General features: G+C 52.0%; 9 protein-coding genes across 9 annotated transcripts; 4 read left to right on the plus strand and 5 right to left on the minus strand.

Annotated features, from left to right (window-relative positions):
- The first annotated feature begins 1,757 nt into the window (after positions 1–1,757).
- SEPMUDRAFT_149901 (uncharacterized protein) lies at positions 1,758–3,459 on the plus strand. Its single transcript, XM_016905841.1, has one exon. It carries the CDS (start codon positions 1,922–1,924, stop codon positions 3,341–3,343), a length of 1,422 nt encoding a protein of 473 aa, XP_016760266.1. The 5' UTR covers positions 1,758–1,921; the 3' UTR covers positions 3,344–3,459.
- Positions 3,460–3,916: 457 nt separating this feature from the next.
- On the minus strand, positions 3,917–6,744 carry SEPMUDRAFT_87728 (uncharacterized protein). The gene is made up of 3 exons (XM_016910453.1): positions 5,646–6,744; positions 5,269–5,594; positions 3,917–5,188 (listed from the first exon to the last, which is right to left on the minus strand). Exons 1-3 carry the CDS (start codon positions 6,489–6,491, stop codon positions 4,066–4,068), a joined length of 2,295 nt encoding a protein of 764 aa, XP_016760267.1. The 5' UTR covers positions 6,492–6,744; the 3' UTR covers positions 3,917–4,065.
- Positions 6,745–11,223: 4,479 nt separating this feature from the next.
- SEPMUDRAFT_149903 (uncharacterized protein) lies at positions 11,224–11,748 on the plus strand. The gene has a single exon (XM_016905842.1). The coding sequence runs from the start codon at positions 11,397–11,399 to the stop codon at positions 11,730–11,732; it is 336 nt and encodes a 111-aa protein (XP_016760268.1). The 5' UTR covers positions 11,224–11,396; the 3' UTR covers positions 11,733–11,748.
- Positions 11,749–12,683: 935 nt separating this feature from the next.
- SEPMUDRAFT_149904 (glycosyltransferase family 32 protein) lies at positions 12,684–15,556 on the plus strand. Its single transcript, XM_016905843.1, has 2 exons — positions 12,684–13,776; positions 13,839–15,556. Exons 1-2 carry the CDS (start codon positions 12,961–12,963, stop codon positions 14,043–14,045), a joined length of 1,023 nt encoding a protein of 340 aa, XP_016760269.1. The 5' UTR covers positions 12,684–12,960; the 3' UTR covers positions 14,046–15,556.
- SEPMUDRAFT_108940 (uncharacterized protein) lies at positions 14,461–15,432 on the plus strand (the record flags this gene model as incomplete). Its single annotated transcript, XM_016900754.1, has 1 exon — positions 14,461–15,432. The coding sequence occupies one exon, from the start codon at positions 14,461–14,463 to the stop codon at positions 15,430–15,432; it is 972 nt and encodes a 323-aa protein (XP_016760270.1).
- A 1,532-nt stretch (positions 15,557–17,088) lies between the features above and the next one.
- SEPMUDRAFT_149905 (Pkinase-domain-containing protein) lies at positions 17,089–20,747 on the minus strand. The gene is made up of 3 exons (XM_016905844.1): positions 20,239–20,747; positions 18,078–20,052; positions 17,089–18,021 (listed from the first exon to the last, which is right to left on the minus strand). The coding sequence occupies exons 1-3, from the start codon at positions 20,259–20,261 to the stop codon at positions 17,509–17,511; spliced, it is 2,511 nt and encodes an 836-aa protein (XP_016760271.1). The 5' UTR covers positions 20,262–20,747; the 3' UTR covers positions 17,089–17,508.
- Positions 20,748–22,020: 1,273 nt separating this feature from the next.
- SEPMUDRAFT_118094 (uncharacterized protein) lies at positions 22,021–22,569 on the minus strand (the record flags this gene model as incomplete). The annotated part of the gene is made up of 2 exons (XM_016901401.1): positions 22,021–22,339; positions 22,424–22,569. The coding sequence occupies 2 exons, from the start codon at positions 22,567–22,569 to the stop codon at positions 22,021–22,023; spliced, it is 465 nt and encodes a 154-aa protein (XP_016760272.1).
- Positions 22,570–22,953: 384 nt separating this feature from the next.
- Positions 22,954–23,834, minus strand: SEPMUDRAFT_118095 (uncharacterized protein; the record flags this gene model as incomplete). The annotated part of the gene is made up of 3 exons (XM_016901402.1): positions 22,954–23,242; positions 23,314–23,580; positions 23,677–23,834. 3 exons carry the CDS (start codon positions 23,832–23,834, stop codon positions 22,954–22,956), a joined length of 714 nt encoding a protein of 237 aa, XP_016760273.1.
- Positions 23,835–23,987: 153 nt separating this feature from the next.
- On the minus strand, positions 23,988–24,859 carry SEPMUDRAFT_149906 (uncharacterized protein). The gene is made up of 3 exons (XM_016905845.1): positions 24,788–24,859; positions 24,581–24,711; positions 23,988–24,501 (listed from the first exon to the last, which is right to left on the minus strand). Exons 1-3 carry the CDS (start codon positions 24,788–24,790, stop codon positions 24,219–24,221), a joined length of 417 nt encoding a protein of 138 aa, XP_016760274.1. The 5' UTR covers positions 24,791–24,859; the 3' UTR covers positions 23,988–24,218.
- Positions 24,860–25,760: the final 901 nt, after the last annotated feature.

The raw sequence follows: 25,760 nt of genomic DNA on the forward strand, positions 1-25,760 counted from the left end.
CCCGCATGGCTCTGGCATCGACAATGGCGACGCAAAGAAGCCCACGCTCGTTGCACGCTCTGTATCAATGGGCGTTCTGACTGATGATGGAGCTGTCTTTGGTGACAGTCTACCACGCCCGCCGAACACGAGCAACCGTCGCAGACCTGATCTGCACGTACGATCAGTAAGCCTTGGAGCACCAGGCTCCCGGCCGCCTTCTGGACCTGTGCCGCCTTTGCCGGTTACGTCGCCTGATGACAACCTCAGTAAAGAGGATCGCCTGCGCCAGGCGGTGAGTGTGTCCAGAATGTCCTACTCCTCCAGCGACTCTGCCAGCAGCTCTGTGTTGATCGCTAGCCCCATATCGGAGCGGCGTGATGCCGAACAGCCACTGCAGTCGCCCAGGGTCGAGGAGTCCCTCGAGGACAACGACGACGCAGAGCTCAGGACCATCGCCAATCGACAGTGCCAGAACCCTCGCATTTCGGGCCTACGGCCGACTGCCAACATGCGTGTTCAGAAGTCTCGCACTTCAGTACGGACTAGGCTCGTGCGACCGAGTACTGAAAGTGCTCTCACGCAGCATGTGCGCAATGAATGGTCCTCGAATTCCGGCTCGCTGAAAATCAACGAAAATAGACTGTCAATTCCTCAGATCTGTTCTGCAGAGGCCGTCAGCCTGAGCCGTGTCTCTTCCTCGAATTCTCTGCTGGGCCCTGGAGGTATCACCAAGATCACGACACCCGCAAGACGAGATTCATCCTCCAACGCAATATTCGGAAGCGCAAGCACTACTATGCATAGCACGCCTACCAAACGTGCTAAAAGAGTCATTTCTGTATCATCGGTCTCAGTCTACGGCTCGCCATCTGAACGCCGCCGGGCAAGTGTGCTACACGAGGTCTCTGGCAATGCTGCCACCAGCAAGCACTCCACACCAGCGCGCTCGCCCTCTGACTCAACACTTATCTCGTGCAGCAGCAGCAATGGCAACCCCTTCCATTGGGACTCCGGCAGCGAGCCAACCATGGGATCACACAAGCCAAGTGCACTAAAGGGTTCACCAAATGCCCGCAAGGGTCATAGAAGACAGAATTGTGTCCGCATCAGCACTCTGACACCACAGGTCCTTGGACCCCCAGCGTCGCAAAGACGCAGCAGATCAGTAAGCCCTGCAACTCTGCTCCAAGGTGTGCTCGAGGAGCGTGAGAGCGACGAAATGCAGCGTCCTCGTACCGAACCACTAATTACTCCCACTGAGGAGCGTCAATCTTTCTTGCTTGCGTGCGGCAGTAGAGCGCCTAAGGCTCACGCTTTGGACGCGAGAAACTTACGTGTGCAAACACTGCGCGCGTCGTTGACACCGAGCTCTCCAACCCTGTCTACATGGACTGTATATCAGCAAGAGCATCCAGAACGACCTCTGCCATCGACTCGGCAAGCATCCAATGACAGCATGAACAGCGAATCGCTCACGATGGAACGCAGTCCTTCAAGAATGAGCGGAGGGTCTTTCCATATACCCAAATTCCCATCTCCAGCTGGCAAGTCTCGCGCTTCGGTGTCGCCTATCCAGTGCGACACTGCTCCGAGAGCTGAATTCGTCGGCATTTCTCCAATCGACACGCTTTCGCCATTGGAGAACATATCACCCACCGATTACCGCACCAGCAGTCAGAGCTCTTCTCCCTTTGCGCTGGACATGTCGTCAGAAGAGCCCACTCCAGTGGCAGATGTAGCCATCCCGTCAAGTCCGCCCATGCCAATTTCAAAGAGTGATGAGTACGATCCAGCCTGGCCACATATCATCGAATTGCCACATGTTTCTCCTCGAGTCACTGGTGGCGAGGAGTACGATCCAGCCAGTCCGCCATTTAAAACGCAAGGGGAGCAGGAAGATGAGCAACTGCGCAGGTCGAGCTTCTTCTTGCCTTTTGTAATGGGCGGCCTAGACTTGATGGTTGATCAAGTTTCTCCTACAAGTCCTGCTGCAGAGCATGTCGACAGTCCTCCTTGCTCTCCAAAGACTATTGCGAGTAGACCTTTCGATCTACCGGGTGCTACCGAGCGGCCTGCTATTCCGGAGAAGATTTCCAAGCGCGCGACAGTGAAGTTGACCTCTGAGAATGCCAGCGCGATGATGGCATCGCAGAGTGTCAACTTTCCAGGCAGTAACGTGCCCATACTTCTTCCACCCCAGCCAGCTGACGACGACGATGACTACTGTCCTCTTCCACGCTGGGAACCCGATACCTCGTACGAGCACATCACGATGGACGATGACGAGGGAAATTGTGATACTATGCCGCGTCCCACACTCGCTCGCCCTCCATCTTTGTCAACGATAGTTCAAGAATCGTCTTCCCCACCACCTTTACCACAGTCGCTCCACATCGATTCCTCAGCCAAGGCTCCACGCGAAAGACTCACTTCACCTCTCGGCCCTCGAGCACCCCCTGCGAAAAGTGTTTTACGCAATGTGACCGAGCTGCGTCGCATGAATAGCGAAGTCAAGGTCCATCGCTCGCGAGCGAGCAGGAACTACACGCGCTTGGGCCGGGAAGCTTCACCTCTACTCCCTTGGATCCCGACCTCTCCCGAGGCAGGAGAAGGACAAGCAATCCATCGCGAAGAAAGCTCCAACAGTCTCTTCGATTTCGACTTTGATTCCACCAACGCAGGAGCCGAACACCAACCCGGCAATGCGATGGATGAGATTGATTTCGAGTCGCTGTCCATCGATATTCAAGGTGCTTTGGCTGGCTTCGACGACAAATACAGATACTCTCAAGCATTGAATTCGTCTCCCCCGCTTCAGGCGAGGCGAAGGGGTAGTGACAAAGAGAATCAAGACCAAGAAAATCAGCAGTGTCAGAAGCAGCAGCAAAAGCAACAGCAGCAAAAGCCACAACGTCCTATCATGACCCAGCAAAGACACTCAAGTGTCTGGGACGACGGCGAGAAATATTGGCAACAGGAAGATCATCATCAACAACAACAACAACAGCGAGCCAATGACTCCCGACCCACAACCGCAGGAAGTAGTGAAAAATCTTTCACTCCACATTACATCGTCAGTAGTAGTAGTACTACTACTACTCGTCCTCCCGCTCGCGACTCTCTCGCACGATCTTCATTCTATCCGGATTATGATGATGATCATCATCATGAAAATGAAGATGAGGACGACCAAAACAACAACAACAACAACAACAAGTTATTGACACGGCGGGACCCGAGACTTCTCAGCACGCCGGCGGCAGGAGGACGTGTCGTCGGAGGGGAGAGGAAACCAGATGTTGTCGTCATGGCTGCTACGCCGAAAAGTTTGTATGATGCGGATGGGTTTTTGAGGTCTTGAGGAGGGTAGGCATGTTTGGAGAAGGATGAATTTCGTTTTCTTGGTTGGTTGGTTGACTATTTGTTGGAAAGTGTGCCATGTAAGAAAGAAAGGAAGAAGGAAAGAAAGAGGAAGAAGAAGAAGATGACGAACGAGTAATATAATATGCCTTATGATTTTCTTTCTTTTCAGGAAAGGGAAAGGGAAAGGGAGTGAACCTCCCTAACCTGCCTGAGTGGTTTCAATATAATTTTTTTTTCATCTTTTGGGGTACGGATAGGGGGGTTGTTGGTTTCCCTTCTTCTCTTGTTGTTTTTTTCCAGTTCAGATACCCCTTAGATATGTATTTAATATTGTCAGTTGTCTTAATCTACCGTAAGTATCTACCAAATCTTTTTCAATGTCGAGTAAGTTTTAAGGAAAAGAAAAAAAAGAAAAGAAAAAAAAAAAAAAGAAAAGAAAATATCTGGCCGTGTGAAGGAAGACAACAATGGTAATTACATACCCAATAGCTTTTCTTTTTTTGATAAGAAGAAGAATAAAAATACGTCGTCGACTCGTCGTTCGTCGTTTCGAAAAGAAAGGCTAGGTACGGTATGAATAGTTTTTATTTCGGGATATATATACCTCAGGTATGATCGCAAAAAGCCACGACGTGGGATATTTTTATCCTCATCCTCCTTCTCCTCCTCCTCCTTCTCTTGCTTCTTTGTTCTTCTTTAGAGACACTTAGTGACTTACAATCAGCCTGAATACTGACCATAGTTCTGCATGATCATATTCTGCTGAGGGGGCCACCAAGTATGGGCAGAAGAAGTCGTATCGTTTTGCAGTGTGCATTGTTGCATGTCTGGCATGTGATTCCACGTGTCCCAGACATCATTGGTGAAGACACTATTGTACGCGTTCCAATTGACATTTGGGAAAGGGTCGTCGTCAAAGTTGCCTTCGCTGCTCATTGGGCTCACTTCGTCTCCGGGGCCGAATGGTCCGCCGGGGACTTGGGATTCGGATGTCTGGCCCTCGTTTTTGAGTGATGTTGTGTTGTTGTATGGCTGTGATCGTTCGTCGGTGTAGGGTTGTGGGTGTCCGTCGTAGTAGGAAGAAGCAGCATTCTGAATGTATTGTTGTGGCATTGTACTGCTCGGTGCCGGTCTGTGCTGGAGAGGTTGTCGTAGATGGGCAATCGATTGCGCCAAGCCACCACCAGATGGACCAGGTGCGTGTACGTGATTGGTGGGAGGCGCGGTATGTCTAGGCTTCTTATGATGGTTATGGCCTTCAGAAGTGGCACTCAATCGGTTGCGTTTCCGTAGTTTCCGCGCTCGCTGGATGGATTCGTTGACATGAGTCCACGCGGGATCATCTTTCTTTGTTTGGTACAAGCTGTCCCATTCTCCCAAAATGTCGTCCAGCACATTCCAAGCCATAGTCACAAACTTCTCGTCTCGACTCCAGCCCAGCTCAGCAACAACGATTGCGAGAGAGTGCCATTGCACATAGCCTCTAAAGTACCACACCCAATCACTGATGCGCTCATCCACGGCTAGTGCATGTGTGCGCTTGATAATATCGACTGACGATTCGAGCAACGCCATTCTATCTGCCAGGGGCATCGTGTTGGTTGGTACTGTCCCGGTGTGGAAGTTGATGATGAGCCGTGCTTTGGTGAGCATGCCTTCGACAAAGTTCATACAAAGCCAGTCGTACGGACGAGAGTCATCCATGTACATCATGTACAATCGATCAAGCCTCTCCTTGGAGAGATTATAGAATGACCTCTGGCTCTCAGTAACGCCAGGTACGTCTGCAGGCGAATTCTTCCTAATATTCCATATGCCGAATACCAGCACGTGAATCTCGAATCTGGAGTAGGAAAGATGAGTCAGTCAGCGGACGTAATACGTATATTCGATGGGTGACTTTTGGTAGAAATGCGAATGTACCTGAGTATTGGAAACGTCGAGTCGGTAATACCGTCTCGGGAACGTGGTGGCACAGTCATTCGGGGATTCAGATCACAGTCGTTCAGATTCCTTGGCATCTCCACCGTCTGCCCCTTCAGAATGGAGTACTTTCTCGAGACGCCCTCTTCCGCTGTGCGCGACTCCAGTCCGCACAGGTGAAACCACAGCCGCCGTCTGTACTCGACGTCAAAGGGCGGATACCTCCCTTCTGGGTCTTGTTCGAGCTTGATGAACTGTGCGCACCTGACGGCCTCGTGAAACAAGTCCCCAATGTCGCTTACTTTGTCCGATCGACGTATACACACCTGGCACGATTAGGAGATGATGTTCAAGGGCGAGCGGATGCAGAGACTTACAATGTACAGCACCAAAGCTTGCAGGCCCTCGAGCTGAGGAGCGTCGTAGTTGGCACGCACTGCGTCCTTGATACATTTGCCATATCGAGCAATAAGTACCTCCTGGGCTTCTCCAAATCTCTCTCTTGTCTCTTGTGCCGAACATGTACTCAGGGCAGCATAGTAGATGCTGAACATCATTGCACTGGTTTGAGAGGGCACATTGACAGGGTCATCGATGACATTCAGAACCTTCTTGTAATATGTTGGACAGTGAATGATCTTGACCATGGGGTCCACGCGCGTCACAAATAACTGCCAGTACTCAAAGATGCGCCGAGGGGTGGGATGAGGGTTGCTGCTGGAGTAGTACGGCCCAGGGGCGGCAGTCTGATGATGCTGCATACCGAGGCCTCCATCATCCTTACGCAGATCCTCGTCCTTGGCGGCAGAGCGTGTGAGAGCCACCAAGGCATCTGTGACGAGACTCTGTTGGTCTGCAGGCTGTGATGGTGGCCGCCCGTTCGCAGCAGGATGCGGTATTGCTCCGGGGTGAGCAGAAGACAGGGCCTGACCAGGGCTCGCCGAGACTTCGTGTGTAGGCGATTCCGATGAGCCGGCCTTTGGCTCCAGGTACTTGACGAGATCTTCAAGATGTCGTTGGCGTGGCGGCTTGTCCTTCTTGTACGGCCCTCGTTTTCGCTTGACACCTACATCCGGCTGGGGATAGACGCAGGGCAGGTCGCTCTTGGTGCAATTGAAGCAACCTTCCGGCTCTCGACTGCACTTGAGTTTGCGCCTCCGACAGCCAAGACATGAAGTTCCCGGCTTGTTGACAGTGTTTTGCAGGAGCAGAGCTTCAGACATGGCGATGGCAGATGCCGAGACCTTGCGGTGTTTTGTTCCCTTTGGGGGAGGGAGAAAATAGACAATACCAGTTAGACAATAGACAGCCAGGCGGCTGCTATACCTCCCTCTCCTGCTACCTCGACGCCAGCCTGCCTAGCTCAGCAGCGCCGTAGCGCACGCGAACATGCGAGCAGCGTCTCTGGCTGGAATGGGGACCGAGAAATGAGGTAGTAATATAGGGCCGTTTGGCAGCGGTAAACGAGGTAATTATGGAAGATATGGTATACTCTTGAATTGATTGAATTGGTGCGTGGTCGATGGTCGTGCAGAGCTCAGCTGCGTCGGAGAATCGGCCCCGTTTGGCCCTCTCCTCTGCCAAGACTGCGAGGTGCGGCATGGCAGGATGGCAATATTGGTATGTGGCATTGGCGTGTATGAGAGAGGAAGGCCAGAGACAAGATTTGGCGGAGTGAGGGGGGATTCTATACCGTATCTCTTCAGAGGACTCATATGAGAACTTGCGAGTCGTTAAGCAGGCTGAAAATAATGTGCGCACGCACCTATGTATGTATGTATGTATATACGGACCCGAATCGTGACGCTTTCTTCCTTTTGCCGCGCCACGGCTGATGCCAGCCCGCCTATGTGGACGCCTTGTAATCATCACTACGCCATCTGATTCTCAGTGCACCATCCACCTGTACATCCACATACCTCCTACATCTACCTGTACCCACGCGCCACCACTTTCCTCACGACGACTGCTTGCTGTAGAACTACTGCAGAGCTGATCGCGCTCCTCGTCGTTGCAACTCACCACGTGTAGGCAACCCAGCAAGAAACATACAGATCACCCTCCGCCTCGCATTGCCACTCTCCGAGCCCTCATCGCCGCGAGCACCGCCAACTGCCAATGCATACCACATACGCTTCGACCCTGGCGCGCCCTCACAACACGAACGAAAAGACTGTGATCTGTCAGGCATGCTAGCGATGCAGATGGCGCGCAGCCGATGGGCGAAGAGTTTGGTGCAGTAAAGCCTTTGGAACTGGCGTTCGAGGGTCAAGAGCTCGGCCTCTGGGTATGATCTGTCAGTGAAGTGAAGACTCGCTGCAAGCGCTGGATACTGCGCAGAGTCGTTGGGCAGGTGGACACTGATGATAAAGGAGGCCAAGTCGAACCGAGTGGTGTGCATCGCGCATACCATTGAGCTTCGTCTTGCAAACCAGAATGGATATGCCGGACATCACTTTCGGTGAACTTTTGTGTGATATAAGACCAGGTCTACATGATACGTACATGTACCTAAGGTAAGGTGAGGTACACTGAACTGCCACTGCAACTCACTTATCGGAATAAAGTTTTATTCTACTTCACTGAAAGCTCTTAGCATCAGTATTTCAATACTTTCCACTTTAGGGACTTCCTAACATGTTCGGTGTTCCCGAATGCGCCTGCTAGAAGCCGGAGGCTGGGGTGGCACCGAGCGCGCAAAGCACCACGCATCCACCACACCGACAGCATACGAACACACCAGACCGCACGACCACCGCAACACACACACACACACACACATACGAACCTTTCCTTTGTCGCACATACATACTTGACACGTACAACCACGATTCGCCGCACCACACTGCCCCAGTTGACACTTTGCGACAGAAGCGCACACATTACATCAGCATAAACTACACACCAGCTTGACCAGCATGAACTCTGACCTTCCCTTTATCACCTCGCATTGCTTTTGAACGCACTAGTATCACCCCATCAGCAGCATGCAATAGACACAGCGCGAGACACGCTTCGCGCCCTACCTTCACCAGCACATCAGGAACCCGAAGACCACCCTGTGTCGCGGCTAATGGGAACGAAAGTGAAGTTTTTGACCACACCTGACACTTTCTACATTGGGACTCTCTAATGCTTACGGAACTTTTCGATCTTTCCTGTCCAGAGCTTCGACGCTATAGACGATATAGACTTCTGGAGCGATTCTCGCTAATTTGCCTGCAAGTAAGCATGAAATTCTCACTCAACCAAAGGAAAGTCTAGTAAAGTGAAGTGAGGAAGTGCGCGCTTCAATGAAAGTGAGGTTTTCGACTGCATCTGACACTTTCTATCTTAAGACTCTCTAATGCTTTTAGAAGTTTTAGAAATCTCTTGCCGAGAGCTTCGATGCCATAGGCAACATAGACCATTGGAGTGTATCTTGCTGAATTGCCTTAAGCAAGCCCAAACTTCTCACTTTCTCTAATGCTCCCAGAAGTTTTAGATAATTTTCGCCAGGAGCTTCGATGCTATGGATAATACAGACTTCCAGGTTCTGGAGCGATTCTTGCTAATTGACCTTCAGGCAAGCCTAAACTTCTCACTATCTCCAATGCTTCCAGACCTTCCAGATATTTCCTGCCGAGACCTTCGATGCCATAGGTGATATCAACTTCTCGAGCGATTCTTGCTAATTCATATCTGGGCAAGCCCAAACTTCTCACTTTCTCCAATGCTTCTATACCTTTCCGACATTTCCTGCCGAGACCTTCGGTACCATAGGTGATATCAACTTCTCGAGCGGTTTTTGCTAATTCACATCTAGGTAAGCCTAAACTTTTCACTTTCTCCAATGCTTCCAGAACTTTAAAAAATTTCCTGCCGAGACCTTTGATACCATAGCTAATACCAACTTTCTCGAGCGATTCTTCTCACTTCACTCAAGTCCGGTGAAGTGAATCAGGTTTGTAAATTACTATACTACTGCTATTTTATCTTTTCCTTTCACTTTCTTTCCATCTTTCTTTCACCAACATTTCCACTGGAAACACCTCCCACGCGACACCCCTTCAACAGTTTCTTCAACATCAGAGCAGCCCCGAACACTCAAATCGACAACATGCCCATGATTTGGACCCCGGAGGCCGAGGCCAAGGTAAGAAGGACATGGACCACATTCCGAAACAAACGCATGCTAATATTTCCTTCAGCTTTGCGGTCTCATCATCCAGGTGTGCGAGGTGAAGCCCACAGAGGCGCAAAAGGCAGAAATTGCAGCCCGTATGGGCTCAGGTAAGAGAGAATAAATGACGAAAAGACTACCTTTAGTGACTGACACATTCATCATCATCATTCCCTTTTAGATTGCACCGCCAAAGCCCTCAGTCACCGAATCGCCCACATCATTCGCAAGGCACTTGCAAATGATAATGGTAGCAGCACTCTCGCCCTCGCTACCCCAACCCCAGCAGCCACAGTTTCGAAGAAAGTTTCCCAGAAGAAGACGACGAACAAGGCGAAGAAAGCCGCAGAAGCAGTTCCAGAGGACGAGAAGGAAGACAAGGAGGCGCAGCCAGAAGATCCTCCTACGCTCGCTGCTGAATCGGGAGGCTTGAAGACTCCACCATCCAGTTCCGTCAAGAAGAACTTGAAGCGCAAAGCGAGCAATGAAGATCTCTTGAATGATGGAAAGGAAATTGCCCTGGGCGAGGACGTTGGACAGGGATTTCGCAAAATGGCCAAGATAGCCTCGGTTGATGATTCTGATGATGATGGTGATGATGAGGATGATGAGGATGATGATGGTCTTCTCGGATAATCACACTGTTCTTCTCCCAAGTGTGAAGATTGAGACAGAGAGAGCGAGAGAGAGACAGACACGCGACGGAAAAATTGGATAATCCTACTACTTTCCTGACTACTACTACTACTACTTGGATCCAGCGCGGTAGAAAGAGATCGAGAGATCCGAATTCTTCCTTTTTTTTGTATGATTAGCTATGTGGTTTGAATGACGAAAAAAAAGACCTCTCTCCTCTTCTTCTTCTTCTTTTTCGAGCAAGTCAAGTTTTGCCTTGCGTGCTTTACTTGTCTCATTATCATCATCATCATCATCATCATCATGTCATCAAGGTATGAGATACAGGTACCACTACTACATACATGTAATGTACCTCCTATTTTTGAAAAGGTCTGTCTCGGGAAAAGTCTGATAATGTCTCTTTCCGATAACAGCAACAGTGAGAATTGTCTCAGGGGAAGTTGGAACATAACGCTCCTTTTTAAATCCATCTCCCTCTCTCTCTCTTTTTTTGATCTCTCTCATCATCATCATCCTCTCATCCCCTCATCCTCTTACATTATATATACCTACCTCACCTCACTTTACCTACTACCGACAAGACAAGACAGCCTCATCAATCAATCAATCAATCAATCAATCATGAACCTCAAAGCCAATCACCACAACCACAACCACCACTACCATAATAACAGCCAAAAAGAAGAAGGAAAAGAAGAAGAAGAAAAAAGCCTCTTTACAGGCCCAGGCGAACAAACCATCTTCTACCCGCCACTTGCACCGATCCCGACGCGAAGAAACAAACTTTTTAGGACACGAGGATTGCAGATGAGGCCGAGAATGACTTTGGATGAATGGTGGGAGGAACAAGAAGAGAGATTTTTTGCTGCAGCAGAATGTGACGAGGGGTTTGGGGGAGGATAGGATAGGGGTTACTCCTGAGACCCCCGCAAAAAGGGGGGAATACTACGGACTTTGCATGGCGAGAATGATTTTACATGGTAATGCTTTGTTCTTGGAGCTGAATGCGCAATTTTCATTATTGACTGACCAACTATGCCAGATTTCATTGAATGCCAGGCGCATTGTCTATACTCATCAATTCCCTTGTGCTTCCAACTCGCCTTTGTTGCAAGACAAGTCGACAACTTACATTCTTTGTCGGCCTTGCAATTCTTTATATACTCAACAACAAAGCCAATATACAACAATGCTCTTGTCAGCCGTCTCTCATCACAATGAAGACAGAAGCTTATAAGTCGATATGTTGCTCCCTCTCTAGACTTTCTTCTCCAGACAAGCATACAAACCACAACAACATACTACTTAACAAGAGACTTTTGGAAAGATGAACAACACCGAGCAGAACCAAGCGTCGGAGCAGGAAGGTAGGGAGAGCCAGGAGGCCGAAGCAGCTGCCGAGCTGCTCAGAGCAGTCGAAGAGGCCGGAAGCGACGAGGAGGAGGTCAAGGAGGAGGTGAAGGAGGAGGTCAAGGAGGAGGACCAGGATGAGGAGGTGAAGGACCGCGTTTATTGTTACTGCAATGGGCCCGGAACTGGTCGCATGGTGGCATGCGATGGTGCCCGCTGTGTGCGGGAATGGTTCCACTTCCGGTGCGTTGGACTAAAGACCGCGCCTACCACCAAGAGGTGGTACTGCGACGACTGTCTGATGCTCGGATAGGTACAGGTAAGGGGCTGGGGAAAGGGGGGGGGGGGTTCGACTGGCGGAGTTTTGCGCAGCCTTAGTGCTGCCGGCGCGAGTACGTTTGTGTAGAAGAGATGCTGTTGGTCTCCAAAGTCCAGCTGATCCCTAATGCCCGTGGCTGGGTGTTTGGTAAAATCGGCTGGACCATTGGAGACATGATATGGCGAGAGTTAAGTCGGGCCCCATTTGGCTTTTCTCTTCATTCTCTTCGTCGGAGGCACCCAAGGGAGAAGACCTGCACTTGATGCAGGCTACTAAGGGTGCCGCCTTCCTGTGTGGGGCAGGGAGGTCATTGTTTCTCGGCTTGTTATTGCTGAGGTGCAGAGACCTTTGATCTATAGATGTATTGTGAGCTGGAACTGTATTTTCATCTATTAGCAGTTCGTATTGACGCGTGAGACTTTAGTGAGGTACAATCTGTTCGGATCCGGCAGGAGAAGGAGTACATGTAGTATGACAGAGGGTGTGATGATGACGATGATGGTGGTGGCGGTGCTGGGGATTATCTCCCCAATGATGGTGAGAGTATGCTGAGCTGGGCTGGGCTCGGCTGGGCTGGGGTGGCAGAGAAGGGATGTGATGTGATGAGAGGTTGATGTGAGAGATGTGAGAGGTTGATGTGATTGTGAGGTTGACGACGGGGATGTTGTGCGTGGTGCGGAAGCGGGAGTGGGTGGAAGAAGAAGGAAAAAGGGAACAGCGAGATGCCGATGGAGTGGCCTATTTTCGGCGCTAGCTCTCTTCTCGTCCTAGTTCTTCCCGACCCGACGACCAGCTGCTGGGTACACATCCCGCCTACCGTCGAGCCTTACGCCTCACGTCCTTCACAATCTCCTTGGCGTCCTTCCCTTCCTTCCTTCTGCTGACAAGACGTCCCTTCCCTTCCACTCCCTTCTCCGTTCCTTCCTGCGATCGATATATACTCCTGTCCTGTCAACCAACCCAAGTGCAAACGGCAAGTCGTCGCCCTCCGCCACCGCCACCGCCGTCGCCGTCGCCATCGCCATCGACATCGCCCGCGGAGTCTGTCCCTGTCCCTGTCCCTCCCCACAATCGACGCTCGACACCTCGAATCAACACGACATCTCCGAAGAACATCGTCCTACACTGCATCACCACCCTATTCCCTCCCTCCAGCCGTCCGCCCGCCCGCCCGCCGAACTGGCCACGCAGAGACCATAGCCAGCTGTGCGGATTCGTGGCCATGCGCCGACCGGTGCTGATCTTCGTCGTCCTGATCTTGGCTGTGCTGGCTTTCCTGGTGCACGAGGTCTGGACGCTCCTGGAGCTGCTCGTCATCAACGGAATCGAAGATGCCATCACCCGCGCAGAACTGCCGCCTATAGGCGCGGAACACGAGATTGGTGCGACGCCCATCATACCGAAAATTATCCATCAGACCTACATCAACTCCAGCATACCGCAAGTATGGCAAGAGGCGCAACAGAGCTGTTTGGATCTCCACAGGGAGCCCGAGTGGAAGTACATGCTGTGGACAGACGCCATGTCTGACGCCTTCATCGCGAAGGAGTACCCCGAATTCCTCGACACCTTTCGAGGCTACCATTATCCCATTCAGCGCGCAGATGCCATTCGGTACTTTGTGCTTGATCACTACGGAGGCATCTACATTGATCTGGACGACGGCTGCAACAGGCCCCTGGAGCCTCTGTTGAAGTACCCTGCTTTTGTCAGGAAAACCATTCCTACAGGTGTCAGCAATGACGCCATGGGTGCGGTGCCAGGACACCCATTCTTCCAGCGTGTAATCGAAGAGTTGCCGCACTATGATCATAGCTGGATTTTGCCCTACATCTCTGTCATGGCAAGCACCGGGCCCTTGTTCGTGAGCATCATCTGGAGACACTACAGCGACGAGGGTTTCAATGTGGGAGATGGACCGGATGGTGGCCGCGTGAGGATCATATTCCCCCAAGAATACCAGAACCAGCCCTGGAGTTTCTTTACACACCATTTGGGCAACAGCTGGCACGGCTATGATGTACAATTGATCTTCTGGGTAAGCTCTCGAGACCTTGATGTCAGCTATGCCACGTTACTCGTTGCTAATATGTTGTGCAGATGGCCCGTAATTGGGTTCTTGTGACCATGATAGGCTTCGTCCTCGGCTTCGGCTTGATCTTTCTTGGTTGGTGGTATTACAACCGCTACCTCCTCACGCCCGCCGATGTTCCTCGATGGAAGACAAAGTCGATACGGCAACGACTGCCTTTCTGGTCACGAAGAGCGCAGTCCGAGTACGAACTGGTCAACAGACACGAACCGTGAAAAGTGACTGATCGAGAGTGGTAAAAGACCCACGATCAGGATTGAAGCGAGCTTCCAGAGTGGCTCTGGGGCTGTGCATGAGAATATGCGCAATGTCTCACGCAAATCTTTGGACCGGTAGCTTACGGTCCCAGCACTGCGGGGTGCATTATTTCAACGTCCAATACTTCACACGGACAAGCCCGTGGGACAACGAGGATGGCGATTCGCATGTCTGCAGGCCGGCCTTCGGAATCACGAAAGCGGGCATGACAGTTGTCAAAAGTCACCATCTTACTCACCAGCATGATGATATGACCACTCCTAGCACTGAGAGCCACGTCTTGAGTTGTGAGCCGCAGGATAGTTTGCAGGGACATCCCAGTACGAGCTATTGATAGCTGCGCAGCCTCTCCGAACTCCAAGTACAAGAAGAATGAAGAGACCGCAACAGACACTCGTGTTGCACAGTAAGCTCGTGAGCTCTCTGGCGCTCGGGGCTTCTTTCACAGAGATGGGCGCTCAGCATTCTCGACTACAGAAGCGCAGCTTGCGTCGAAGCATTCGAAGCATTCCGTACGCAACAACAGCGGTCGCGGTCATACCCGTATCGCGACCAGACACTGTACGATCAAAGCGTACTTCTATACTGCGGCCTCTAAGCCAGGGCGTGGACCGTGAGACCGCCGAAGCACTACTCAGCGAGACACTGCAGATCACGGTCGACTTGCAACAAGTTCATCAGCAGCTTAACGATATCCTGCGAACACAAGATGCGGGACAGCGGGCGGAAGTACCGGAACGTCGGGAACCTCACCGCCCACTGCTTCCGCAATTCAGCTTCGAACAGCGGCCTCCATTACCGCTGTGGCCATTCACACGTCCCTCCTGTCGAGCATCAAGACCTGAAAATCCCATGATAATTGGACAGCAATCTAGCAGCAACCTGCTATCCCCGATTGCTGAACATCACTCGCGATCGCAATCTCCATCGAGGCTCAATGTCCCCAATTCTTCGCGGTCACGATCCCCAAACAGATTCAGCTCCACATCCAGCTTCTATTCGACCACATCGAGAACCGCAGACGACGTCTTGGAGATTTTGCCGTCATTGACTGCTTCATCGAGCTGCTACAGCCTCATTGACAGCCCAATACAATCGCAATGGGCATCGATCAGCATGGCAACATCCCCGACGAGTACAAACGAGGGTTTCGGTCAGCACGAGTCTATTCTTGGTCCTGCTGTTGCATTGTGTAACGAGCTATTAGCTGACAGCGCGGGCTCGCTGGTCGGAGCGCGCGAAGTGACGCTGGATGTACATCAACATGGCGGAGGGCTCGGCAAACCTTTGACTATCTCAGTCGCAAAACACGATAATACCATAATTATCACAAAAGGAGCTTAGCTGAGGAAAGGAACGTTCCTCGTGGGACGCATGAGCATTAGTTCAATTGGGTGTAGACGCCAAAGACTGTATGCAAATCTTGAACCGGCCGATCTTGTTCCCACTCTCCCACAAACAAATTCGCATCGTATTTGCTCTGCTGTCTTTGGCTACTCATCACATTTCTTCTAGTACCTAGACATCGTTCATTCACCCCCCGAATGAGTGCCAATCAGGTAAAGCGTCGTCTCACCACTCCCGATTCCGTGCCCATGTCTTCTGGCTGGGTGTGAAAAGGAACGGGACTACTCGCCAATCTCGCAGCCAACAAAGAGGCATCAATCCTTCCAATCGACGACAACTCATCATTGCTGCCATAGCTGCTAATGGAACAATCAAAGGCAGATTCGCGAAACGTCCGACTCGATAACCACGACGGCAAAGCCTGTTTTACACCTGCCCATCTTCCTCTTTCTCCTCCTCCTCCTCCATCGAAAGCACTTCGTCGTGGTTGTTGTTGCGGCGAGATAGTAGTATTGGTAGTGTTGGTAGCAGGAGGAGCAAAAGCCACAAATTTTCCCATTTTCTTGTAGTCCTGCAGTCTCAATTCCTCGAAACTGGATTCCCAGTGTTGTTCTCGTGAGCAAATGGAATGGTACACCACTGTCATTTCTCTGTTGCCTTCCCGTTCCCTCGCGATGAAGGTGTCGTTGAAACCCTCCAAATTCATATCTTTGAGAAATCGGCCCATTCCTACGGATGAAGGGTGTTTGCGAGGCATGTCTCCTTTCTTGAATCGGAAAGAAGCAGAAGAAGATGTCGGTGTCATCTCATCCCCATCATCAAACCTCACACCCTTTTCAGCAGCATCACCACCCCCAAAAGAAGAAAGGTAGTACCAATCCTCCTCCGACCCCCTGACTGCCTTCTTCTCCTTCTCCTTCTCCTTCCACCCATGTCCCATCACCCAAACCACGGCCGACCCCACCATCAACGCCCCCACAACCACACTCTGCCACACCAAAAACCCCGCCACCCCAACACGTACACATTCCCACAAATGCATTTGCAAGAAATACCACCCAGGCCACCGCAACAGAAAAATCCCCGCGAAGCAGAAGCCGATCGAATCAACATTCTGCGTGCGATAAAGGCGAGACGAAGATTTTCCTCTTCCCCCTCCTTCTTTTTCTTCTTCTTCTTTCTTTGCGACCATACACCAATCCCTCGCCACGACAGGAAAGTGATGAAGAAGAACGGATTCGACAATGGGGTTGGAGAAGTAGAGGATGGTGCGGAGGGCGAGATAGCCGAGAAGGAGGGCGCAGGAGGTCTTGGTGAGGGGGTCGTGGGTCCACTGCATGGCGGCGGCGGCGGCGACTGGTGGAGGCGGAGGTGGTTGAGGAGGAGGTAGTGGTGGTGGTGCGAGGAGGAAGAAGTTTGTGATTGAGTTTGCTTCTTGGAGGGCGCGGGCGAAAGTATTGTTTGATGTTGGTGTCGGCGGTGGTGGCCTTTGCGAAGACTGTGGTGAGGTTTGATTAATGTTGTGCGATGTTTTGTTGTTGTTGTTGTTGCTGTTGTTGCTGTTGTTATTGTGAGTGGAGTGCGCAAAACTTTTGGCTTAGAAAAGGAAAGTGCAACCAACAACACTTCACGTTTGTGGCTTCACCTGCAAATCGTGACTGCCGTAGATTTTCATTCTGTCTATGTGAGACGAACGCATTGCTACGTACGTGACTGCCTTGCAGTTGTTGATAATCGTTAGCCCATTATTCTGATACTTCATATCCATCAAACGCCAACAGCGAGCTTTACTCTCCCTGTTCATTTCATTGCATTACCCAGCCGCGAATGTAAAATCTCAGGTCTCTGCGAGAACATGCTTTACATTCTTCTGTGGCCTGGCGTGGCCCCTCATCATCTGCGCGGCTCAACCCAGGTAACAAGCCACCTCCAAGCTGCGACTGATGCACCCGCATGGCGGCTCTGGCATGATCATTTTGCTCTTGCGCTTGCCGTCGTCTTTGCGTGTGGTTTCAATACTAGACACCAGGCAGTGATAGCAAGACAGTGTCTTCCGTCGTCAACTTGGTGTTCTTAGTGTCCGCCTCCCTTCTTGAAACGCAAGAGTTCACTCAGACTCGCCAACGAGCATCCATGCTGCAGAAACTCATGTCGTCCAAGTTCTTCCGCTGTTGCTCGAGACTTGACGTCTACGCACAGACAGACACTCAGGAATGCCTTCAATTCTTTGCTCAGCTTCTCGGGCTTTTTCAGTCTCGGCGTGCCGTTTGTCGCAATGAGATACAGCGCTTTCAGCGGCTCTTCGTTCAAGTACGGCGGCTCCGACTCAATCATCTCAATCGCCATGATGCCAAGCGACCAGATATCGACTTTGGAGCCATACTCCTTTTGCTTGACGACCTCGGGAGCCATCCAATATGGCGTGCCGACCATGGTAGCACGCTTCGATCGCTGTTCCGTTAGCTTGGCGCAGAAGCCAAAATCCGTAATCTTGACGGCGCCGCGTGAGGACAGAAGAACGTTGTCTGACTTGATGTCTCGGTGTATAATGTTCTGCGCGTGCAAGTGGATGAGACCTTTGCATGTCTGTTGACTGTCAGTGCTTGGCTCATGCAAATGATGGAACACTTGGCATTACTCACCTCGTAACAGATCGTGGCAATTTGGTCTTCAGAGATGGACGCGTTGTTGTCAATCACATCCGTCAGTGCACCACCTTCCATGAATTCCATGACCACCCATAGCTCGTAGGTCTCCTCTTGCAGGAAAGCGTCTAGAAAGTTGACAATGTTGTCATGTCGGCTTTCCTTCATCACGATGATCTCGTTCACGATCAGCTCCTTCCTTGGTTGCGATCGGAGATCCATCTGCTTGATCGCCACTTGTGCTTTGGGCCCGTACATCTTGATCAAGTTTTGGGCTGTGGAGCTAGGAGCGCTCTCGCGCACACGAGCCACGTACACCGATCCGGAAGCACCTTGACCAATCTTCTTCTGCTTGTTATAGCTCTCAAGAGGATTGCTCAATGTGACCACAGATCGGAGGCGGTCCATAACCTGAGCATCGGACATGGCGCTCATTCGCACTTCCTTCTTGGGCTCGGGATCTTTCTTCGTAAGTGCTGCTTCCGCAACCTTTACCGGATCTGGCTTGCCCGAAGGCTGCTTGGTCGCGACATTCAGTGGTTTGACCTGCCCGGACGTTGATGCCTGCTTCTGATGATTACCGGCTCCAGCAGTAAGTGGCTGCTCGTCCTTCCGTGCCTGTCCGTTGGCACCTGTACCAGGCTGTTTAACAGCATATGGAGATTGAGTACCCGTCGCGCCAGGCTTCTTTGCTGGCGTGGAAGCACCATTCTGCGGCGGCGATGGTGCAGCCCTTTGGGCTTGCAGATTGCGTATGGGTAGCGAGCTGCCGGCTTGACCATTCTTGCTTTGAGACGGTGCTGGCGGGGCAGGTCTGCTGGCGTTGTACTTACCATGCCCATTCGCTGGACTAACGTCTCGTGATGAAGAGTCGCTGTAGCCGCCTCCTCCCACCTCTTGTTTGGCAAGGGGGGTTTTCGTCTTCGGCAGAGACTCATTGTACTCACGATCTTCTTGCTCCTGTCTTCGCTTGCGCTCTTGTTCCTCATCAAGCCTTCGTTGGTGCTCCTTCTGCTCTTCCTGTTGTCGCCTGGCGCGGTCATCGTCGTTTCGACGATCTGTAGACTGCTCTCTCGAAGATCCCGAGCCGTAGCTACCAGGAGCTCGCGTCTGGCCGTTCCCGCTATAATTGCTATCTTGGCGATTGACTCCCGGCGGCTGCGGCCTTGGCGGTGTGACGCCATTCCCTCCATTATAGCCCAGTTGTTTGTTGGCATTGTTCTCTGAGCTGGGTGTGGGCGTGAGCGATGGGTATGACTTTGGATCGTCTGCCCGGACTTGCAGCTTGTCGGTATAGAATTGCAGAACTTCCATAACAGCCTGTGGATTTTTGGCCATGTCATCTTTGGTCAAGGCACTGCCCTTCAGCAGTCTTTCCCATTCGACTGGCAGCCCAACGAAACCCCCAGTGACGGGGTCGAAACCGACGTGCACTCTATGCGAAAAGCCGGTGGGATGCGACACACCACCCATCTGAGGGCATCGATCATATATGCTGTCCATCCAGTTGTAGACTTCCGTGTCAGCCTCAAACTTGAGAATCCACACCTTGTTCCCATCTCGCGTGATCTCCAACGCGTACGGATAGCTGTCAGATCGTGTGATGTGTGACACGTCTTTCAGGTAGATGACGTTCGTGGTCTTATTGTGAGTATTGTTCTTCAGAAAGTCGAGCTGCTTCTCGCGGAGCACCAGGAAACGCTCGTTCCAGAAGGACTTCATGAAACCACCGCCTTCCTCTTTCACCTTGGCCCAGCCGTCTTTGATTACAGTCATCTCGCCACTGCTCGTGCCCGTGCGATGAAGCGAGGCTTGTGAAGTATTGGCTGAGGCGTCCGGGCCATTGTATATGTTTTTGAGGTTTGGGTTGCCCGGCGTATTATAGACGTTGGGCGTGAGGGTCACTTTTGCCCTGCCTGCAGGCGGTGCCGGCGCAGGACCCGGGTTCATGAACTGGTCAGGCCTGTACAGTCTACCATAGCAGGTCAGTCAGGTCGTGCTCGTCGCGAAAGGGCCAGGTCGTCTTCTTCGAGCCGCTACCGCTCGCACGACGAGTTACTGTGGCGCCGTTTGTAGTGCTCACAGCGCGCATTGCTGCAGGCCATATAACAGAGTCGCAGCATCACATGCGTAGCTGGTGCCAGGGAGAGACACTCACGTATTTGTCTGATGGTCAGCCATAACGGTCGCCTCGAGCAGTTGGGGCCCGCGGTGCGCCTTGTGTGCTGTGCTTCGGCTACCAGGCTCTCAGGGCGCAATGGGTGGGATGCGCTGCCGTGGTGCAGTGGCCCAGATACTAGGTACTGTCTTCCTCGCTCTGTTTGTGCACTCGTGGGGGGGGGCAAGGGCTCGTCGTCGGCGTCAGGCGCGCTCGCAGTCACGGTCGCGCAGTATTCTGGTGAAGTGACGCCGAAGGACCTAGTCAAGGGTGAAGACAGTGGTACGGTAGTGCGGGACCGCCTGCGAAACTCTGTCGCCGCTGACGGACCAGCCAAACGGGCGCGTGCAGCTTCAGACTTGGCTGAGGGAGCAATGACGGCGATCGTTGGTAGCGGGCTGGGCACCGTGTAGCAATAATGATTGCCAATGGCAGTGGGAGGCGAGAGAGAGAAGCAGCAGTGGCAGAGACGGAGAGAGCGTGAATGTGGGCGTGGGCGGTGTAGAGAGGGAGAGAGAGAGAAAGCAACGATTCGAAGTGTGTGCGGCACAGAGGGGAGCGAGCGAGATGTCGAGACGTCGCGACGTCGCATGCTCGATCAAAGGGCAGCGCCGCAGCTTTGCATTGTTTCACACCCAATTATCCCATTATCTAATCCCGAGCGAAAAACGAGGGGGGCCAATAGAATTGACCCTGCTAGACCCCCTCGAGTGAAGCTTGTGTTTTTCTTGTGTCAACTGAGCGTACCATTCACTCTCCGTGTTGTGATGTGCACGTCTCCGGCCTGGGGGCTAGAACAGCGTGTGTTTTACATTTGGGGTCTACAATGGGGTTTCTTGCGGGCATTGACATCCATTGACATGTCCCCTTGAGAATGGTTGAGATACCATTCCGGCGGGCGACAGCTACATGTAGTAGAAGTATAAAGCGGCGTAGGAGGTACGAACAAAGGCGATCAACCACGCGATTCAAGGAGGAGGGGCACCAGAAGAAGCTTCCTGGAGCAGCTCCCCAATGCTCCTGATGATCTACTACCTCCTACCTCCAGGCACTGTCTCGTCACTGTCGCAGAGTTCAGGTTGGTCTACGGAGGTACTGTCGGTCTACTGCAATGCCTCTGGATGCATAGGTACCAGGTATGTTACCACACTCTGACACAAGAGCCCTACTTCTCAGATACATGTATCTTGACCGGGTGCATGGTAGGAAAAAATCTTCGATTTGGGACGGTACTGTAGATCTGTGTTGCTCATTCTCAGTCTTTCGGCTTGCAGAATCTGCCGGTCGCTGATAAGTCTGCGGTCCGCAACGAGGGCAACAAACTCACGCTTTGACTAAGGTAGCTGTATCCTCCATCCTGGGACCGGGGAATCTACGGGTGTGGTCAGATGAAAGAGTCCTGTCCAACACTTTGTGATGGGTTACAGCCTTACAGGTAGTTGTGACAAGCACTGGAATTAACAGAGATGAGAGAGGCCCAGAAAGGAAGGAAAATGCACGTCGTCCGACGCAAGGACCGTCCAGGCTGGAATGTTGGCAGGCGCCAGGAGGTTGTTATAATGCATGTCATCAAAAGTGAGCATGTAGGTACCTAGAACTTTTTCCTGCCACCGCAATCTGTACCAACGCTGACTCCCAACTGAGCCCTAGAAGCGCATATACCGTCGTGATACACGCTACCTTATCCTCAAGACGTCTGGAGCGCCCTGTCTTGGTAGGTTCTTAGTAACTCGCAATTGCCCGCCATAGCCATAGGCCCATAGCAGCAGCAACCCAAGGCCCTCAAAACAGCGCATCTTCATCCTCGCTCTGAATACCCGGTTCGCGCTTGACCTTCTTACTCGGGCTCGCCAATTCATCCTCTTCATCCTCATCCTCCTCCTCCTCTCCCTCACCCTTCGAACCTCCCTCATCGTCCAACTTCTTGGTAGTCTTCTTGCGTTTACCAGAACTCTTCTTCACCGACATCTCACTTCCCGCCTTCTTACCCCGCGGGCGCGAAGGCGTCTTGAGAAGGACTTCAGCACCATCTCCCTCTCCATCATCAGATGCAACTCCAAATTGCACCTCAGCGGCTTTTTTCAATTTGGCATATTTCTGACTGAGAGAAAAAGGGTCAGTCAGTACTAACTGTAGTGGAGATCAAGTTGCTGCTCCTGGCGAGCGGTGGTGACTGGGGGCTTACCGAAGCGCGTTGCCATTGAACTCGGATCCTCCGCCTGCGTTGAGGACTTCTGCAACTTTGGCCCAGCTGGGAGTGTCTGGATTGGCGACGTGGATGAATGCGAGTAGGAACTGGCGCTCGGTCGCGTCATCCCAGGTGACTGGCATGATGGATGATGGATGGCTGTGGTGATGAGATGTGCCTAGTTGTTGGTTTTCCTGGTGTGAAGTGTGATGACCAGGAGGTAGGTTGGAGTGTGGTGATGTCTGGGGATGTGGAACTTTGCGGGTCACAAGTTTTCAAGTCGAAGAAAGGCGCAGTAAAACAGGTGAGTCAGATACAAGTCGGTGAGTTTGTGAGGAAACGAATCATTGTTGTTGTGAGGTTTGCTAAGGCAACAGCTGTCTGCGCCTTGCACTATGCTAGCTCGGGCATTCATTCAAGCAAGCTGCAATATCTCCCAATCTCAAGTCAAAACGAAGCTGTCAAGTGAAGCGCTGTCACGGGAGGATGATCCATCGCCTACCAACGCCAGGTGAAAGGCCGCCTCTCTAGACCAACCATTCCTCCTTCTCGTCCTCGTCCTCATCCAGAGGCTGCTCCTTGATCTTGACCTTCTTCTCAGAAGGCGCCTTCTCATCCTCGCCCGCCTTCTCCTCCATCTCCTCTTCGTCATCTCCATTCTCACTCATATCCTTCGCCTTCCGCTTCCTCGCAGACCTCGGCGTACCCTTCGCCTTCGACGGAGTCGATTTTGGCTTCGAAGGCGTAGATGGAGCTGCCGAGCTTCGTCCTTCTCCGGTTCCTTCGATTTGCTTCTTCAACTTAGCCCAGCGGTTACTAGAAGAAAAGGAAAAACCTGGCATTAGCTTATGATTCTTATAACAGCAGGCCTGTACAATAGAACCGACGAGAGAGCCGATGCGGTAACGCCATTGCCGATGATGGCGGCGACATCTGCGAATTTTGGCAGAGTGGGAGCTGCGGCTTTGATGATGGCCATGAGGAATTGTCTGTCGGCGGCGTCATCCCAGACGATTTTGTTTCCTTCTGAGAGTCCCGAAGGCATGGTGGCTTGTGTGACCTTTTGGGTAGGTGTGTAGGCAGGTAGGTTGTGGTGTGCTTTGAAATTCTCGTGCGGTGGAGATTTGAAATCGCGCCCGCGCGCGCGTGTGTGTCTCCGGGGAGAGAAGTCGATGGAAGCGGGCGGAAGGGAAGACGAGAGGAGAAGCAAAGTAAAGGGCGAGAGAGTCCCCAGAAGAGGAGTGACTTACCTGAGGGCCTTAGGTGTTGCTCCTTCGCCAAAGACGTTGGCTACCTCGACCATGTTTGGCACGGAGGGAGAAGCCACCTCGAGCATGGCCATCAAGAGCTTCTTGTCGGCGCTATCAGTCCAGGTGATTTTGTTACCGACCGCTTGTCCGATAGGCATGATGGGCGATGTTATGCGCGTTTCTGCGGCGTTGGTAGTGAAGTGGTGTTTGTTTGCGTTGTGGAAAGAGAAGAAAGACTTGGAATGATGGCTAGAGAGAGAGGAGTAGAAGGAAGGTAGCTGAACGTAAACAGTGAATTTGGGCTTCCGTGATTAGGTATTTCAGTCTATCGAACGTGGATCTCCTCCTCTACGATCGAGCATCTGGGAAATGCAACGTCCTGAACATCGCAACTCTTCACACTCGTCTCCGTCCCAAGTGTAAAGCTCAGATAGTTATACCCTAGCAGTGCAATTGGGTATAATGCGAATTCAGTAGCCACCTCCACAATACATATTCTGCAGCATTCGCGCCCGACGAAGGAGAAAGACGTAGCGGTGCACCTAGTCCTCGCTGTCGGCACCGTCCTCAGCCTCGAGCTTCAACTTCTTCGCTTGAGGAGTCTCCTTACTAGAGGAACCCTCTTCCTCTTCCTCTTCCTCTTCTTCCTCCTCACTGAAACTCTTCTTCGCCTTGCGCTTTCCAGTAGACTTGAGGGGAGTTCCACCAGCAGGCTTCCTACCACCGCGCTTGGCTGGAGTCTTGGGCTTGGGAGTGCTGTTGCCGACAGCGGAAGGCTCGCCGAATTGCTGTTTGGCCGCCACTTTGAGTTTCTTGAGCTTCTGCCTATGTGTGTCGTGTCAGATTGGACGGATGTGTTTTTGGTTTTTTTATTTTGGCAATCAATGGGTGACTAGGTACTCACTTGCAGGCCTCCTCGGAGCAGCCTTCGCCCATTCCTTCGGCGACCTCAGCCCATGGTGGAGATGGCGGCTGAGTAAAGTGCAGGACGAGGAGCAGCAGCTGCCTCTCTTTTGCGTCGTCCCAAGTCACAGGCTAAATTTTTTGTTTTTCGCGGCAATGGTCAGCGGATGCTTTTGCGCGATGTGGTTATTGCTGTCGGCTCACTTACCATACTGACGGTGACAGTGATCTTTTGGAATGTTGTTCGTGGGTGGTGGTGGTGAAGAGAGATTTGGTGAGACTTCAGGGTGTCGGGGGGTGTCAACGTTGTTCAAAGATGGAGAAAGGATGAGGGTGGGATGCGAAGACACGGAGTTTCAATGCAATTGGTTCGCCAAGGATCTACAGTGAAGATCGTGGAACCCGCTGGTGTTTGTTTTCCTTCCCGGTGTTCGGGGCAACTCACTCTCTCCGGGCCTCAGGCCCACGCACAACAACAAAAGTGCAATAACTGGACTGCAGTCCACATCGCATTCCGTCTCCTCATCGTGCTTATCTACTTCAGAGATGTAGCAGAGCTGTTCGCAATCAGCGAGAGGTTATCGTCGTCTTCGTCCTCGCTGAGCTTGGTCTTCTTCACCTTCAGCTTCTTGAGAGGGGAATGAGCCTCCTCGTCCTCTTCAGCCTCTTCGCTGACCTTGTGCTTGCGCGACGACTTTGCCGCAGGCTCCGCTCCAGTCTTCTTGCCACGTCCTTTGGCGGGAGTGGCCTTTGGCTGGCTGCCTCCGTCATCGTCAGTAGAGAGGTCGCCGAATTCCTTTTGGGCCTTGGCCCTCAGGAGCTTGAACTGCTGGCTGTACTCTCTGTTAGCTGGTGTATCGACGGAATTCAGCTATGTACGTACCGAGCAGCTTCGCCGGTGCAGCCATTGTTGAGAAGCTGAGCCACCTTCTCCCATCTTGGTGGTGTGCCCGAGTGAATCATGATCAAGAGCAGCTGGGTGCGAGCAGCGTCAGTCCAGGTGATTGGTGCCATGGTGGTGAAGCGTGTGATTGATTTGACCGACTGTTGCGGAAGTTAGCTTGTTTCTGGCAGTTTTCTGGCAGTGTTGTGGAGGGAGAAGAGGAAAGAGGAAAGCGGAATTCTGATGACTCCACCACTGTGTGCGAATGTGAGGTTGCCGAGCAACACACCTTCTAGAA

The sequence above is a fragment of the Sphaerulina musiva genome, assembly GCF_000320565.1.
Source record: "Sphaerulina musiva SO2202 unplaced genomic scaffold SEPMUscaffold_6, whole genome shotgun sequence".
Taxonomy (NCBI): domain Eukaryota; kingdom Fungi; phylum Ascomycota; class Dothideomycetes; order Mycosphaerellales; family Mycosphaerellaceae; genus Sphaerulina; species Sphaerulina musiva.